Here is a 16,654-nt window from a genome sequence, read left to right on the forward strand (position 1 = left end):
GCAAAAATTGTATTTATCTGAATACTAAATAACTGTGTAAGTAAATCATGTTCATGTTATATCACTTTCAGAACGGATTCATAAGGGGCAGCTTTGAGACACCACTCATACAACAGTATTGACAGAATCCAACATATGCACAGGAATGTTATCCCAAATTAATATACCATTCACTTATCCTTGCCTTACTTACCAGGTCTATGAGTTTGGTCACTGGAATTTCTCGTATGGGCCTTTTCATTCTGCAGAGCGCCTCCAAAGATGTACCGAAACAGCTTACTAGGTAGCTCCCACTGATGGTCAAGAAGTAATCCTTGCCCCGATCAAGGTGAAGGACTAAGATATCTTCAATCTTGTCCTCCTCAGAGTTAAGCATGGTAACAGAGTCTTTGCTGACATATACTTCCAGGCTTATGTCCACAGTTTCCTCTAAGAAGAGACAAATACTAAAATGTAGTACAGACATACAGTGGTGTGAAAAACTATTTGCCCCCTTCCTGATTTCTTATTCTTTTGCATGTTTGTCACACAAAATGTTTCTGATCATCAAACACATGTAACTATTAGTCAAAGATAACACAAGTAAACACAAAATGCAGTTTTTAAATGAGGGTTTTTATTATTTAGGGAGAAAAAAAATCCAAACCTACATGGCCCTGTGTGAAAAAGTAATTGCCCCCTGAACCTAATAACTGGTTGGGCCACCCTTAGCAGCAATAACTGCAATCAAGCGTTTGCGATAACTTGCAACGAGTCTTTTACAGCGCTCTGGAGGAATTTTGGCCCACTCATCTTTGCAGAATTTTTGTAATTCAGCTTTATTTGAGGGTTTTCTAGCATGAACCGCCTTTTTAAGGTCATGCCACAACATCTCAATAGGATTCAGGTCAGGACTTTGACTAGGCCACTCCAAAGTCTTCATTTTGTTTTTCTTCAGCCATTCAGAGGTGGATTTGCTGGTTTGTTTTGGGTCATTGTCCTGCTGCAGCACCCAAGATCGCTTCAGCTTGAGTTGACGAACAGATGGCCGGACATTCTCCTTCAGGATTTTTTGGTAGACAGTAGAATTCATGGTTCCATCTATCACAGCAAGCCTTCCAGGTCCTGAAGCAGCAAAACAACCCCAGACCATCACACTACTGCCACCATATTTTACTGTTGGTATGATGTTCTTTTTCTGAAATGCTGTGTTACTTTTACGCCAGATGTAACGGGACACGCACCTTCCAAAAAGTTCAACTTTTGTCTCGTCGGTCCACAAGGTATTTTCCCAAAAGTCTTGGCAATCATTGAGATGTTTTTTAGCAAAATTGAGACGAGCCTTAATGTTCTTTTTGCTTAAAAGTGCTTTGCGCCTTGGAAATCTGCCATGCAGGCCGTTTTTGCCCAGTCTCTTTCTTATGGTGGAGTCGTGAACACTGACCTTAATTGAGGCAAGTGAGGCCTGCAGTTCTTTAGATGTTGTCCTGGGGTCTTTTGTGGCCTCTCGGATGAGTTGTCTCTGCGTTCTTGGGGTAATTTTGGTCGGCCGGCCACTCCTGGGAAGGTTCACCACTGTTCCATGTTTTTGCCATTTGTGGATAATGGCTCTCACTGTGGTTCGCTGGAGTCCCAAAGCTTTAGAAATGGCTTTATAACCTTTACCAGACTGATAGATCTCAATTACTTTTGCTCTCATTTGTTCCTCAATTTCTTTGGATCTTGACATGATGTCTAGCTTTTGAGGTGCTTTTGGGCTACTTCTCTGTGTCAGGTAGCTCCTATTTAAGTGATTTCTTGATTGAAACAGGTGTGGCAGTAATCAGGCCTGGGGGTGACTACAGAAATTGATATTGAAATTGAAAATTGAAATTGATAAACCACAGTTAAGTTATTTTTTAACAAGGGGGGCAATCACTTTTTCACACAGGGCCATGTAGATTTTGAATTTTTTTTCTCCCTTAATAATGTAAACCTTCATTTAAAAACTGCATTTTGTGTTCAATTATGTTATCTTTGACTAATAGTTAACAGTTTTTGATGAGCAGAAACATTTAAGTGTGACAAACATGCAAAAGAATAAGAAATCAGGAAGGGGGCAAATAGTTTTTCACACCACTGTATATAAGAAGTTAGCTAAGAAATAAGCTAAGAGATATATGCAGCCTCAGCTTTCCAGTCAGGCACAGAATGAGATCATGCAACGAGACTCTGTGAACTCGATGTTAGACTTGCAGGTACACAGCAAAGCAATGGAAATCAGAAAAGGACAGAAATTTGGCACCAGAAAGTTAAGCTGGGCTGAGTAATGCTACAAAAGGTTTAAGGTTTATAACAGGTCTAGTAATCCATAAAAACCAATCAACAACTTAAAGTGGTCAGCTGTTAGAAAGCAAAAATCTTTGCAGCACCTGGTTGTATAACACAACGTAAGGGTTTCTCCCCTTAAGTTAAACCAAAAAAAGCTAAAGAGAGTTTTAAATAGAGTGTAAATATCTGCCTCTGCCTGGTACTAACAAAACTTAATGAAAGCATATATTTCCTGAAGCTGCCAGAAATGCCCATATTTTCTCCTGCAAGTTGACACATTTTGACCACATAAATCAGCTGCCTGTGCATGTATGTTAAGCTCTGGGTTTAGTTCTGACAGAATATCCTGTGATCTTGTTGGATACATCCAAATGAAAATGTTATATATCGGTGCCCCTTGTTGGTGGGTGCATCAATAGTACTTGCCTTTTTCATTGTCAAGTTAGGGTTTAAATATTTTGGGTGGATTTTCTTGTTAGGTTAAACTCACATCTCTGGCAAATAGGTGTGTTTTAAATGCAATAAAAAAACGGATTGCTTTCATCCACATGAGAAGTCCACTTCCCTGACATATAACCACTTAATTCAAATCACAGACAGATATATGGTCAAACAAAGTAAACCTGCTTGTTACCGCCCAAATTTCCCTTTCACATACACAAGCATGAGATCATTCAAGAACAATGTGGTTGTGCCAATAAGGGTGGAGTAGGGCAAGACAGGGAGAGAATGAATAAGATGGAAATACAGATATAGAAAATTCAGTAAAGTGATGGAAACATTTAAATGTAATTATTTGTATTTAGTAGCATGTCTCTCACTTAAAGTTGAACAGATGCAGTCTCAGAATAAGCAGTTTTACTTTTAGCCAGGAGAGTTGCCCTTCTTCTATAGTCTGATAAACAGGCTGTATACATTTTTAACATTAACAATGTATTTATTGTATTTGTGTTGAGCAGTTATATAGAGACGATAGTAATAAGAAACCTTAACAGATGTCCTGAACATATACAGTAAACTATATAAACATATCATCTCTGAGCCTCTGATGTGAGAGAATACAATACAACAACATTAAAGCTTGTGTAAAATTTATGATAAAAACAGAATAATTACATTATGATATTACACCATTAAGTTGAAGGACCTCTGATTTATTTAATTCCTCACTTCAAAGCTTTCTATTCCCTAGTTTCTATATGTGTGTAAGGCTGACCAGACATGCCCAGATTCAGTTGAGCAATTTCTGGGGATGTATATCAGGTTAGAAGTTGGTTTTGACACACTGTCCTGTGATCCTATTGGACTGCAGAACATCTGTTCCAACTGGGGACTAAAAGGGGATTTAATGGAGACAGACGATAAACAGATATGATGAAAAATGCAAATTCCTGCACCAGAATCAACAGTTATTAACTGATATTAATAAGTACATATAGCCATTCAGTCTGTATATGTGTAAATAAGAATAATATATAGAAATACCTGGCTCCAAATACCCTTCACAGGGTTCGGCTCTCAGCCATGGTTTGCAGTACTGTGTATCATTGAGTTTAGGAATAAAGGAGAAATGGCATGTAACTTGCCCATCATTCTTGATCTGGAATTTCTCTTTCTGAAGTTGTCGGAACCGCACACGCTCAAACACAAACTGTAAATAATAATGTTAAAATTAAAGAAGGATAATGCAAAATCTTTTATATTAAAACTATGCTGCCCACTATAGACTGATAGCAGTAGGGCATAGAGCAGCTAAAGTCCAGATTAACAATGCTTTAATAGTCATAAGGCCACTGTGTGGCTTCCCACAGTCACTTAAGTTAGAGCTCTGTGTTAGCATATTCCTCTAGTCTAGAGGGTCCTATTTCTCCAATTCTTTTGGAGTGCTGCACACAATGCAAAAGGGGAGCAATTAAGCAGCCAGCACAATAGATCAAAGCACAGAACTGAAACTAAATCTAAGAATTAGAGATGAAATGCTGGACCAGAAACCTGCAGAAGGTATCTTTTTTGAGCTCTAAATTTAGTATCTATGAGGACAATCTTTCAAGGTAATGGCACACAGGTTGTTTGGAGAGGAACAAAATGGATAAAAATTGCCCCTAGATTTATTTGAATGGGATTTACCTTAATCTGTTTCACTTTCAGGATAGGTGATGGTCACTTGAGCAAAATGAGCAACGGGGCCATAGGTTGTAAAACAGAAGAACAAAAGGATTGCAGATCCTTAGAATTGTGTTTTTCAGAAAATAAGCAGTACTGGTAAACAGACCAAATTTAGGAACTGTATTCACTGGGGGGGAATATGACTTGTCTTGTCCTTTTAGCAATATAGTAAATTGAAGAAAAATCTCTACAGCTGGAACCATAGTTTGTGGTTGCAGCAAGTTTCTAAATCTTTCTTTGTAACAGTAATAGAATAAAGATGTAAATGATGCACTGGTCAAAATGTATATAGCAATCATGTGTTAAAGGACACATTATGTCAAGACTTTTGCATAGCATTACAGTCAAACCTCAATTTTGTTAAATGGATAGCAGAAGAAGCTGCAATCGACATTCACTGACCATTGCAAGACTAATTGGAGAGAGGGGCAGAAAAGGAAAAAAAATTCAAACCGCCAAAAACAAAACGACCAACTAGAAGGTTGCTTGCATCATTTCGTCTGTGATATACTAAAAGTTTCAGTCAAGGAGAAATTTACACGGCCAAAAACAAGGTGAAAACTCACTTCTCTTCTGCTGAGATTTAAAGATGGAAGAAATTCATTCTCCATTCTGTCCATCATGCGCACAATGTCTTCAAATGCCTTTCGATACCGGCGCTCATCGACAACTTTAACCTGGTAAAACAGAATCTTAGCTTTAGGCAGGCTTGGCACTGAGCTCCTACTATGCTATATTATGTTTTCATTAATAGTGAGCGGGTAATGCATACTTTAATGAATAAAAATATAGGACCTGTTATCTAGAATGCTTGGGCTTTTTCCTCCAATAAAGATTTACTATATCTTAGTTACAGTAAACAGTACAAGGTACTGTTTTATAATTACGGTGAAAATGGAAATTATTTCCCAAAACCATAATTATTTGTTTAAAATTGAGTCTAGGAGAGAGTGCCTTCTGTAATTTCAAGCTTTCTAGATAACGGGTTTCCAGATAACAGATCCCATACCGGTATATGAAACACCTTGGCCAACAAGTTCATGCTTTAATATATTCCTGTAACTCAACCATGACTTCTAAATATATAAAGAACATCATTAACTATATAATCAGCACAGGAGTGCAATATAAACAGAAGAATATGCTTCCCTATACTTATTACTCAGAGTACATAACGTGTACAATACAATATCTCTGACACGGATATAGTCAGTTTTTTCAGCATCATAAGGTAACTATTGCTTAGTGCTCAGAGTAATAACACTGCACTAGAAGTAAGCAAATAAAAATCAGCTGCACCACAAATTGTGGATCCAATAGTCATTGCTTAGTGCTGGCATATTGGCCATTTAAAACTACATTTGAACAATTCTTTCCTATAAAATTGACCCAATGTTAAAACTGTCAGTTGCCGATATAAATGGTAAAGGCTTAACTGGATAAAGTTAAGTGATTTACTGAAATAAATGCTAGACAGAAATAGTTTTAAGGGCCAAAAACAAACATAAAAGCGATATGGTATGTTCAATTCAAATTTCCCAGAATTAGTATTATTACCCCAATGCTGAATAAGGAGCTGACTGGTTTGTGGTCACTGGTTTTGAGTTCCATGTGGCTGCGGTATTTAAGCTGCGTGATATTTGTCCCTCTCCACAGTACCCGATCACACCAGGCAGGAACACGACACTTTCCACTGTGTATGAGAGCCCACATTAAATAGTATTCATTTTTAAGGGCATTACTCAAAAAAGAATTATGAAGCTGGTTAATAACAAAAAGACATCAGTTTTCATCAATATTCAAATACACATTTGTCTGATGGAATGTTTCAAGAATCAGTGCATAATCTATAACCTCTTGCTTTGTTTCTTTACATTACTAAAGTTGTTACTGGCTGAGATAGTTTAAGCCTTGGCAAATAATGCCCACACATGGTCCTGCTTTGGGAATATGCAATTGACTGACAATATGTACACTCTGGCATTAATGTGAGCAATGGAGAACAGCAAGCCTGTTTGGGTGAGCAGATGGTGCCATTGCACAAGCATGTAATCTGCTAGGCAGGGTGCTTTATACTCACTGGGATCATACATTTCAATCAGAAACAGAGCAAACTGAAAAATAATTATAGTACATCTGGCCTACAGAAAAAACGAACCCCTGAATTTACTTAAAACCTCTTAAAGAGATACCATGAAACTACCCCACCAAGAATATTCCTGTCCTAATGCAACATAAAACCGTCAAGAATACACTACATAAATGAGTTATATACCTACCTGGAATCCCATCGATCTGTTTTTGCATCAAACTTGTATGTGGGAATAAAATTGATAGTGCCTTCCGTAAAATCAGAAAAGACGTTTTTCATCTCTCTTTGGATATTCAACTAAATGAAATGAAGGCACTAATTAAGAAATGTATTGAAAATAAAGCCATTATTCTTTACACAGTAGAACAAATAATTGCATGAGAATTACAAACCTTATTAGATATATACATGAAAAATGGGATAGCACACACAGATGGAGCAAACTTTCATCACATGGTGCACCATTTAACAGAATTTTGTTTATATGCGGGGGAAAAAAAAATATCTATTGATTATAATCCTTTCATGTAATTCACTTTCACTAAGCAACTCAACAAACTAAGCAACACAGACACAATAGGGTCAATGTTACCATGAGTCAATAAACCTATGTTAAATATGAATATTTTTGGAGTGTGGCAAGAAATAAGAGTACCCAGAAGAATGCCACACATACACAAGGGAAACAAGAACTCCTTGCTGGTAGTGGCATGGACAGAAGGGAATTTAGGACCCAGCACTACAAAGCAGCAGTGCTACCCACTGTGCCACAATGTTGCCAAAGTACTTGACTCTGTGGAACATAGTTAGCGAATGTTTTCCATCTGTACACAGTTAGTGTGCAGATTGATTACTCAACCCCTCCTCTCTTTACCTGGTCATATTTCAACAGAGTCTGAATGTCATTTTTCGCAATCAAGCTTTTGACCTCTGCAGCATCAAATTTGCACAGACGGTAGTTTAAGTCTCCCAGCCAAATAACAACGCTGCAAAAGAAAATATAGTTAAAGCAATAAAGTATAGAAAAACATTGCTGTGAGAAAATGTTAACAAGACCATAAAGGTGGCCATACACGGGCCGACTATAGCTGCCGATATCGGTCCCTTGGACCGATTCGGCAGCTAATCGGCCCGTGTATGGGGAGAGCAGAGCGGCCTGGCTGACCGAGATCTGGCCTGAAATTGGCCAGATCTCGATCGGCCAGGTTAGAAAATCTGGTCAGATCGGGGACCGCATCGGCTCGTTGATGCGGTCCCCGATCCGACTGCCCCATTGCCGCCCACATAATCCGATCGTTTGGCCCCAGGGCCAAACGATCAGATTATTTTTTTTTAACCTAAATGCTCCCCGATATCGCCCCCACCCGTAGGTGGGGATATCGGGGGAAGATCCGCTCGCTTGGCGACATCGCCAAGCGAGCGGATCTGCTCGTGTATGACCACCTTAAATGTGAATGCACTGAGCTGCTTATCTGGCAAATGGGTGTCTGTAATGAGAAATTATACAGAGATAAGGCCTTCATTTAGTAGAGTCTTGCCATGTTCCAATCTAAAGCCCCAGAAGGCTAGAGTGTCGAGAAAGAGTGACTGCAATCTGTTAAACTGCAGGACAACCTTCAAATATGTCTTATGAGGTGACCCATACTCAGAGTGAAGATGGCCAGGGAGTTAGGCCAAAACATTAGCCAGAAAAGGATAAAAATATGCATTGTTGCCATGCCATATATTTCTGCATGCTCTTACAAACATTTAGAACAGATTTTATGTCCTGAAATAGAAAATGATCGGTGCTTATTTGCACCCCAGGTTACTAAGAATAGTTGTTCCTGGTGTATATGAACAATTTCTGCACTACTTTCCTTTCACTTACACTGCAGAGAATAGTACCCTGATCAAAATTTTTTTTTTTTTTTTTTTTAAAGCAGCACACTTATAGCTACAGTGGAACTTACTCATGTTTCATTATATTTGAAATAGGTATGTTCTGGTCTGGAACAGTAAAGTTTAGACGGGCACAGATATCTTTGTAGTCTTGGTTTCTCCTCTCAAAGTCCTCCACGTGGGCAGCCAGATGAGAGTTAACAAAACAGAAGGAGGTGTTGTGGAAAACAAATCTAACGGCAACACCTCCCTTGTTACCCTAAAAGTGAGCAGAAGGTAAGGATAAATATATACATGAATAGAACACGTACAGAGTTTATAAGGTTTGTGTTTAAGGAGTTGTGATGAAGTGAATTCCTCTAAAAAGTTTTGTTTGTTAATCCCTAAATGTTAATTAACTTTGCTGGTAAGCAATCTAAGCAAATAGCTAATGTCTATAGAGCTTGTCTATGTGTTAAATTCAAAACTTTGCTATAGTATTAATTCAGGCTAATTTTCTAATTTAGGTCAGTTTTTCTTTGTGCCTTCGATGCACTGTGTTTTAAGTGGTGCGGAAACAACCGTGTATTAAAAGCTGTGCTTGCCACTTGTGCATACAGAAGTACTTACGGAGAGCTCCCAGACCAGCCACTTCCTAAAGGAGGGCAAGCCTCTTTGAATGATAGGGTAGATACTCACCACCTGGTGGCAGCACAGAATGGTCTTTGGGCTATAAAAGGATGCTAACAGATTTTTTTGGCATTTAGCTCTAGAGTTCTAAGATTGTGCTTGCAGGGTTACTGTTTTACAGTACTGTGTACTACTGATGAAAAAGGTGTACTGCAACTTTACAAATACATTTTGTTTTTTGTGCATTTGCCTAAAATAAAGGACACATTTCTGTCTGGTTACTGAACACACACCCAGTGACAGGAGTATCATAGTTAAAAAAAAATGTGGCATAGCAATAGTATTTCCCAAATGAAAGGAGTTGGCAGTTAGCATGATCATCACGCCTTGCTGTCAGACATTAGGATGAAAAACCCACAATGGCCCAGGGTGATAAGAGAAATGAAATTGCCAAATTCAAATAGCATTGCTGCTGCTGACAGAAGTGCAGGAACCTTTTGTATGTGTAGATAAAGCAGTGTCTAGAGACTTACTTTGTGTACGCAAATATATATGACTAACATTTAAATGAAAAGTAAGAAGTTTACTTCCTGGCCAAAAAAGTACATTTTAAATATTCAGTTCTATTAAAAGTGCTTGTATCTGGTAAATCCTCCTTGCATGGTCTATAAAGAACACGCTGACTACCAACCTGTATACTATTAAACTGATTTACTTGCCAACTTTAAGTAATAGTTAAGGCTTTACAGCTATAGGAGATGAATCGCTTGCTTGTGTGTGTTCCCTCTAATGAAAAAATATGAAAGTCCCCAACAATGTAAACTATGCCTGCATACTGTACAGACAAGTACACAATGTGGCAGCATTTAATCATTTTCAGTAAATACTCAAACTGCTAATAGAGTAGATAGGATTTTAATTTACTACTCTAAGTAGCAGTAATTAAGTAGTTTAAAATATAAAGATTTTTCCATGTTAAGAGACTTGGAAATTGGTTCTCTGGCTCTAAAGCACAAGTAGTATTATTCACTGGACCCTAACCATCCAGGCAGAACAAATACTTCAAAAAGAAACTGTGATCCTTGCTACTGCTGTTGAAACTTTCATTCATCCCTTGGTTTGGGTAATTCTGGTCAGGTGCATATATTTAATGGCAGCATTTATTGCTGCTATATCTTCTATCAGACAACTGGAAAATCAATGCATAAGACTATAATGTAGAGCATGAGGGCTCCCCTAAACATGAGGTTTGTAATAGACAAGCTATGTTAATGAGAGTAGTGCAGGGGGAGTTAGAGTATGTGCAGACATGTAAAGGGGACGCAGTGACAACCACATGGGAGTTTTCAGCCCAAGCTCTGGGTTTCGGCTGACAAAAGTTACAGGGTGCTCGGTTGGGGGCAAGCTGTCTGCTGTAGAGGGAAAAACACAGGAAAGGGTGGCTTATGGCACATAGGTTAAAGAGACAGTGTCCAGCCAGTGACTGCATTCAAAAGCTTTTTCTCAGCATCTTTTCTAACTAATAGAGACACTTTACCATACATCTTTTACCCTGTATACCCCACCCTCACGGAAGTCAGACACAGGAATTATGTTCCTAAATGCTAGTTATAAAGAATCAGAAGGGGTCATAATTACCATTTTCCCCATGATGCCTGTTCCCACGGATTCCGCTACAACCTCTCGGATGTGCTTGAAGTGCTCGTGCTTTGCAAACACAAGCATCATCATTCCAACAAGGCGGATTAGGCGCACCTAAAAGGAACTCTCTGTTATACAAGGCCTCACAGTGAAAAAAACTATACCAAAAAATTAGAGCAAGCTTGGTAGGCATTTATTCCTTTGAGAATTGTTGCAAGTTAAAGTATAAAAATGTAGAAATGTTTCATACGTTCTTATACTTGGCTTTAGTGTGCAGACATCTTTCTACAGCTTCCAGCCACTCCTGCTCCTTCCCTGAGTCGAAATAAAAGAACGCTTCTGTGCTGAGGTCCAGCTCCTGAAATCTAAACCAGGAAAAGTATTGGAAGCAAAGCAGTCATGAACACAATGTACATAAAGCAATAACAATTATGCAATAAATTCTACTGTAGAAACTGAATCTTTGAAATGTTTACCACTACTCTACTGCTCACCTGATTTACCTGGCCAGTTTACAAGTTAAAGCTAAGAGGAAAACTATACTCACAAAATTAATACTTAACCAGCAAATGAAGGAATACAGATATGCGACCTGTTATCCAGAATGGTGGGGACCTGGGTTTTTCCATAATTTGGACCTCCCTACCTTAAGTCTGCAAAAAAATCATTTAAACATTAAATAAACCCAATAGAATTGTTTTGCCTTTAATGTAATTAATTTTTGATTAATTGATCTTAGTTGGGATCAATTACAAGGCACTGTTTTATCATTACAGAGAAAAAAAAAAAATGGAGTCTATGGGAGATGGCCTTTCTGTAATTAGGAACTTTCTGGATAACAGGTTTCCGGATAACGGGTCCCATACCTGTACTACCAAACTGGAATATATGTTCGTAAATATTGCCCATTTACATCTTTTCCCTTGGGCCACCATTTTGTAATGGTCTATGTGCTCTCTCTGAGATCATCTGACAGGAAATAATGCAGCTCTAACTCTAACAGAAAGTAGCGTGGGAGTAAAAGACAGAATTTTGTCCATTAATTGCCTGATGTGGCCTAGCATGTATGTGTGCACCATGAATGGCATGATCCCAGGGGGCATCACTTAGTATTTAAAAGGGTAATTTTCTATTAGGATTACCCAACGGCACATACTACTTAAAAAGTATTATTTTTATTTAGATGAAGCAAGGTTGTTCATGAGCTGTTTCATACAATTCAATTTTATTGTGACCTACACTGTTTGGGGGTATAGCTTTCCTTTAACAGCTACAAGTGTTAATTGCTCATATGTATTTGTAGTTTATGTATATGTGTAATAATCCATGGCCTCATACGGTCTAATGGAACAATATGAAAGTTTCCAGCAATGATTGCAGATACAAAAATACAAAAGAGAAACTATTTTTTGCACATCATAAACTATGTCTGCATAACGGACAGTCTCAGAACAACGTGGCAGCTTCAAATCATATGTACAGATGGGATTTTAAGTCCTCAAACTTTAAAATGATTTAATGATTTTAAGCTATTTACACTGCAAATAATTCACACTACCATTTAAAATTGTATTCTTAAACCAATATATATTTTTTTTTTTTAGTTGTAATACAGGTGTGGAGGCAGCCATCTCAGATCATTGTGCCTGATCTTGTGATTTCAGCACTTTACAATTGAACTGCTTTCAAATAAGCTATTGTTTCTCATACTCAATGTACTGTCAATAGAACCCAAGTCGCATAATAGCCAAACAGGGTTTCTCCTGCTTGGGGGCTATTCTCATGTCTACCACCAGGGGCTACGGAACATGATTAGCTAAGCAATCTCTGGATTCATTTATCACTATAATGCTGAAATCTTCTGCTGCCTTCAGCAAACCTGTTTTTTAGGAGGAGGGCTGAGGTGTCTGAAATGATTGTCTCTCATTGTATTTAATGTATTTGGAGCTAAATTTCTCACTGTATTTAATGGGGACGTTCACCTTCGTTCACCTTCAATGTCCAAATCTTATCAAACCAATGCTCTCAGTGTGTCAGAAAATCCATTTTCCTTAACAAAAAGTAAAAAGGCCACTGTAAAAGCTACATCTGATACCTATTAAATCGGTTTTACTGCCCCTTTTCTGAGCTGCCACAATAACAGCAAATATTAGTAGATGTGCTGAAATAAGGCTAAATGAGCCTGGCAAGCTTTCCTAAAACTCACCCAATAACATAGACATCAGGAGGCTCTGCATCTGCTTGTAACCAAGGTTCCAACCCTCCATCTGGAGACTGACCATTTACATTCCATGTTCCTACAAAAAACCTGTAGAAATAAAGAAACCACATTCAGTATGTGAAAAAGCTGAAAGGCAGAATATACATCAAATTCTTTTACAATTACATGGTTTATGGTCATACGGGTGTGGGTGTATAGATAGGTCATTATAGGTTTGTGTGTGCTGGGTTCAACCCTATGTAAGTTCTCCATAAATATAAGCAAGGAAAATATTTTATCAAAATATATCTCATCTTGGACTGGAAGGAAATAGAGTTTTACTAGAGTGAGATAGAGAGAGAAGCCATCTGCATGCATAGAGAGGCCATCTTGCTTGCAGCAATCATTTATCACTGCAAGATGCTTTTTCCTCAAAAGACAGTGTGAACATTTGAAACCACAAGGAAAACTCTGAAGCCTTTACTGACCTAAAGTTCTTTATATTTACATAATCATTTTCTTTCTTTGCCAAAATGTGCTTTATTAATCCTTCCCTTTGACCAGACTGGGTGTTTGGTGTAAACAGTTTCCTCATGCTGTTGGTCACTTTTGGTTTTTCCCATCCAGATGAATCTCTTTCTCTATCCGGTGGGAGCCTTTGAAATATTAAAAAAAATAAATAAAAAAAGAGACTAGACATATATACAAATACAATAAGAAATACCTACCTCACCATGTATTTGTTTATATCTTATATTATAATGATTTCCTTTCTATGACAAACCTCCCAAGAACACATGAATACAGATAGACCTGGTGTAACTGAATTTACTTGCTGGCCTACTCAGGAACTGTAAGCAATCAATAATTAGACACAGGCAACCCTGGTGCCAGGAAAGATAAAATGCAGGATATTGGGATGATTTGCACAGAAATTTCATAGGTGCTTAATAGCAAAGCAGTACTTTGCACTATGACATCGAAAGAAATTGTTGTATGCCTTTAACTCCCCTAAAGAATTGAAGTCTCCTAAATTAAAAAAATGTCTTTTAGCTTTCAAAGGTTATTCACTAACACAGACATCCTCCTTGAATCCCAAAGAATAACACATGCTCCCAAGCAAGGATATATCAATGGTGCAAGGACTTTGTGAAGGTTAAAGCTGCATAGACAGGTGTTAGGACTTGATACAAACTTGAGGAACAAGACCAGAGCCGATTCTGGGTATCAGGTACTTACGGCCTTTCCACTGGAGCAGGTGGGGGGGGAGGGGGCTCTCTGCGCGATCCCATCTGCTGATTTTGAATGTTTCTTCTCTTCTCGAGATTCACTGAACTAAAATTGTCTTCGAACCCCAAAGTACCTGTTTTAAACAATAAGCGTAAGTGAGAATATGTGCTATAACAGTTCATTCATGCAGGGCACAGGGGCATGTCCGTCTGCTCTTTTATGTCCATGTTTTCTGTGGCATTCTTTGATCAGTGCTAAATATGGAACACAATCTTTATTTGTGCTTTGGCACATTTTTCTATACCTAAAACACAAATATTTATGTCTATTAGTCTGGATGTATCTATGCAATGAAGTCTAAATAACCAATGGGAGGGATGAGGGAGACAAAAAGCTGCATTCTCAAAAATGGCTATTTTGGTTAGAGGATTAGCTTCACAAGACAACAAGATCCTGCCACCGTGCTTGCCCATACCCTCGGTTGGTTCCTTTGATGAAGTGCCAGCATCATCTGTTTTGTTTGCAGGCTGGTACCAATTTGATGACTCTTTCTTTTCAGACCGAGAGTGCCTTACACGCCCTGTGAGAAAAAGAATAAGTTTCACTATTGATACTAACAGTTATTAGTTAAATACATCTATGTTTAAAAGATTTTCAAAAGCAATAAAGAATTATGTCATAACGAAGAGAAATGTACCTGTATATAAAAAGGTGACCATGCGTATATAAAAATATAAGACCCTGAAAACCAGAAGACTAATTGAAAGGCTAGTTTCAGCAAAAAAGTTATGCATTTAAATAGGTTGTACTGTTAAAGAGGACCTGTCACCCAGACATAAAAAGCTGTATAATAAAAGTCCTTTTCAAATTAAACATGAAACCCAAATTCATTTTTATATTAACACATCCAAACCCATTATAAAGGCATTTAAAAATCCCAGCTGTGAATCATATATTGCTTGCCCAGCCTCTATGCCTTAGGATAGATGTCACTGCACATCACACTTTTCCCCTCCCTCCTCCTCATCTAACTGTGTAGCCAGTGCATGGGTATGGGCATCTGGTCCCCCATTCTGGAACATAAACAAGATTTTGGCATGATACAAAGCTTGCCTTCATAACAGTGTCCACAAAATGGTGCCTGTCTGCTTGCTTTGATTGAGTAATTCCAAGACGGAAGGAAACAAGATTTATATTATAAATATAGAGTAAGTAAAGTTTATTTTGCTCAACTAACAATAAAGAAAATAATTTGGAGTTATTTCTTAGGGCGACAGGTCCCCTTTAAGCAGGCCACAGTCGTCTGCCAAAAATCAGATCTGGGCCTAGTTTGGCCACCCATTTCAGGGCCAACGGAGGGCCCCCGGGCTTCTTGATTTTCAAGTCTGCCCATTCCAACCAGATATTCGTCAGGCAGACCAGCAAATGGGCCCCACACGTTTCTAACTCAGTCTGAAAGGATTGAGTCTGAACTTTTTATTAGTCCATGTATAGCCATCTTTTCCCTACACTTTTTTTCCCAAACTGTGTGCTTGATTCAGAAATTCTAGTACAGTCCATATAAATAGTTACATAGTTACATAGGGTTGAAAAAAGACCAGAGTCCATCAAGTTCAACCCATCCAAGTAAACCCAGCACACACAACCCACACCTACCAATCTATATACTCACATACATAAACTATATATACAACCAGTAATACTAACTGTAGATATTATTATCACAATAGCCTTGGATATTCTGATTGTTCAAGAACTCATCCAGGCCCCTCTTAAAGGCATTAACAGAATCTGCCATTACCACATCTCTAGGAAGGGCATTCCACAACCTCACTGCCCACACCATGAAAAACCACCTACGCTGCTTCAAATGGAAGCTCCGTTCCTCTAATCTAAAGGGGTGACCTCTGGCGCGTTGATTATTTTTATGGGAAAAAAGAACATCCCCCATCTGCCTATAATCCCCTCTAATGTACTTGTACAGAGTAATCATGTCCCCACGCAAGCCTCTTTTCCAGAGAAAACAACCCCAACCTCGACAGTTTAACCTCATAGTTTAAATCTTCCATCCCCTTAACCAGTTTAGTTGCACGTCTCTGCACTCCCACCAGCTCATTAATATCATTCTTAAGGACTGGAGCCCAAAACTGCACTGCATACTTAAGGTGAGGCCTTACCAGGGACCTATAAAGAGGCAAAATTATGTTTTCATCCCTTGAGTCAATGCCCTTTTTTATACAAGACAGCACTTTATTTGCTTTAGTAGCCACAGAAAGACACTGCCTGGAACTAGACAACTTGTTATCTACAAAAACCCCTAGATCCTTCTCCATTAAGGATACCCCCAACACACTACCATTCAGTAGATAGATAGATAGTAATCTATAACCTACTATGTTGCCTTGGGAGCTGAGGGTTCAACATTTCCATATAAACTGTTTAAAGAACCAGGAATTATATTCTGAATTAAACAAAAGCTTTCTCATACAGTAAGACTCATACTGCAAGGGAATATTTTAATTGCAGTTGCTCAGATATAACCTTTA

At 38.3% G+C, this 16,654-nt stretch overlaps 1 protein-coding gene across 2 annotated transcripts in view; it reads right to left on the reverse strand.

The window, feature by feature from the left end:
• ocrl (oculocerebrorenal syndrome of Lowe) overlaps positions 1 to 16,654 on the reverse strand; it is a 46,981-nt gene that overhangs the window by 12,709 nt on the left and 17,618 nt on the right. For both annotated transcript variants that reach the window (XM_004919196.4, XM_004919195.4), the window contains exons 6-18: positions 14,584 to 14,688; positions 14,118 to 14,241; positions 13,367 to 13,534; positions 12,885 to 12,986; positions 10,929 to 11,043; positions 10,676 to 10,792; positions 8,500 to 8,687; positions 7,422 to 7,533; positions 6,735 to 6,844; positions 6,013 to 6,148; positions 5,022 to 5,132; positions 3,775 to 3,940; positions 194 to 429 (exon numbers count right to left, since the gene is read on the reverse strand). In XM_004919196.4, coding sequence (XP_004919253.2) covers positions 194 to 429; positions 3,775 to 3,940; positions 5,022 to 5,132; positions 6,013 to 6,148; positions 6,735 to 6,844; positions 7,422 to 7,533; positions 8,500 to 8,687; positions 10,676 to 10,792; positions 10,929 to 11,043; positions 12,885 to 12,986; positions 13,367 to 13,534; positions 14,118 to 14,241; positions 14,584 to 14,688 — 1,790 coding nt within the window. The remainder of the gene's footprint in view (positions 1 to 193; positions 430 to 3,774; positions 3,941 to 5,021; positions 5,133 to 6,012; positions 6,149 to 6,734; positions 6,845 to 7,421; positions 7,534 to 8,499; positions 8,688 to 10,675; positions 10,793 to 10,928; positions 11,044 to 12,884; positions 12,987 to 13,366; positions 13,535 to 14,117; positions 14,242 to 14,583; positions 14,689 to 16,654) is intronic.

Source organism: Xenopus tropicalis, chromosome 8 (genome assembly GCF_000004195.4).
Source record: "Xenopus tropicalis strain Nigerian chromosome 8, UCB_Xtro_10.0, whole genome shotgun sequence".
NCBI lineage: Eukaryota > Metazoa > Chordata > Amphibia > Anura > Pipidae > Xenopus > Xenopus tropicalis.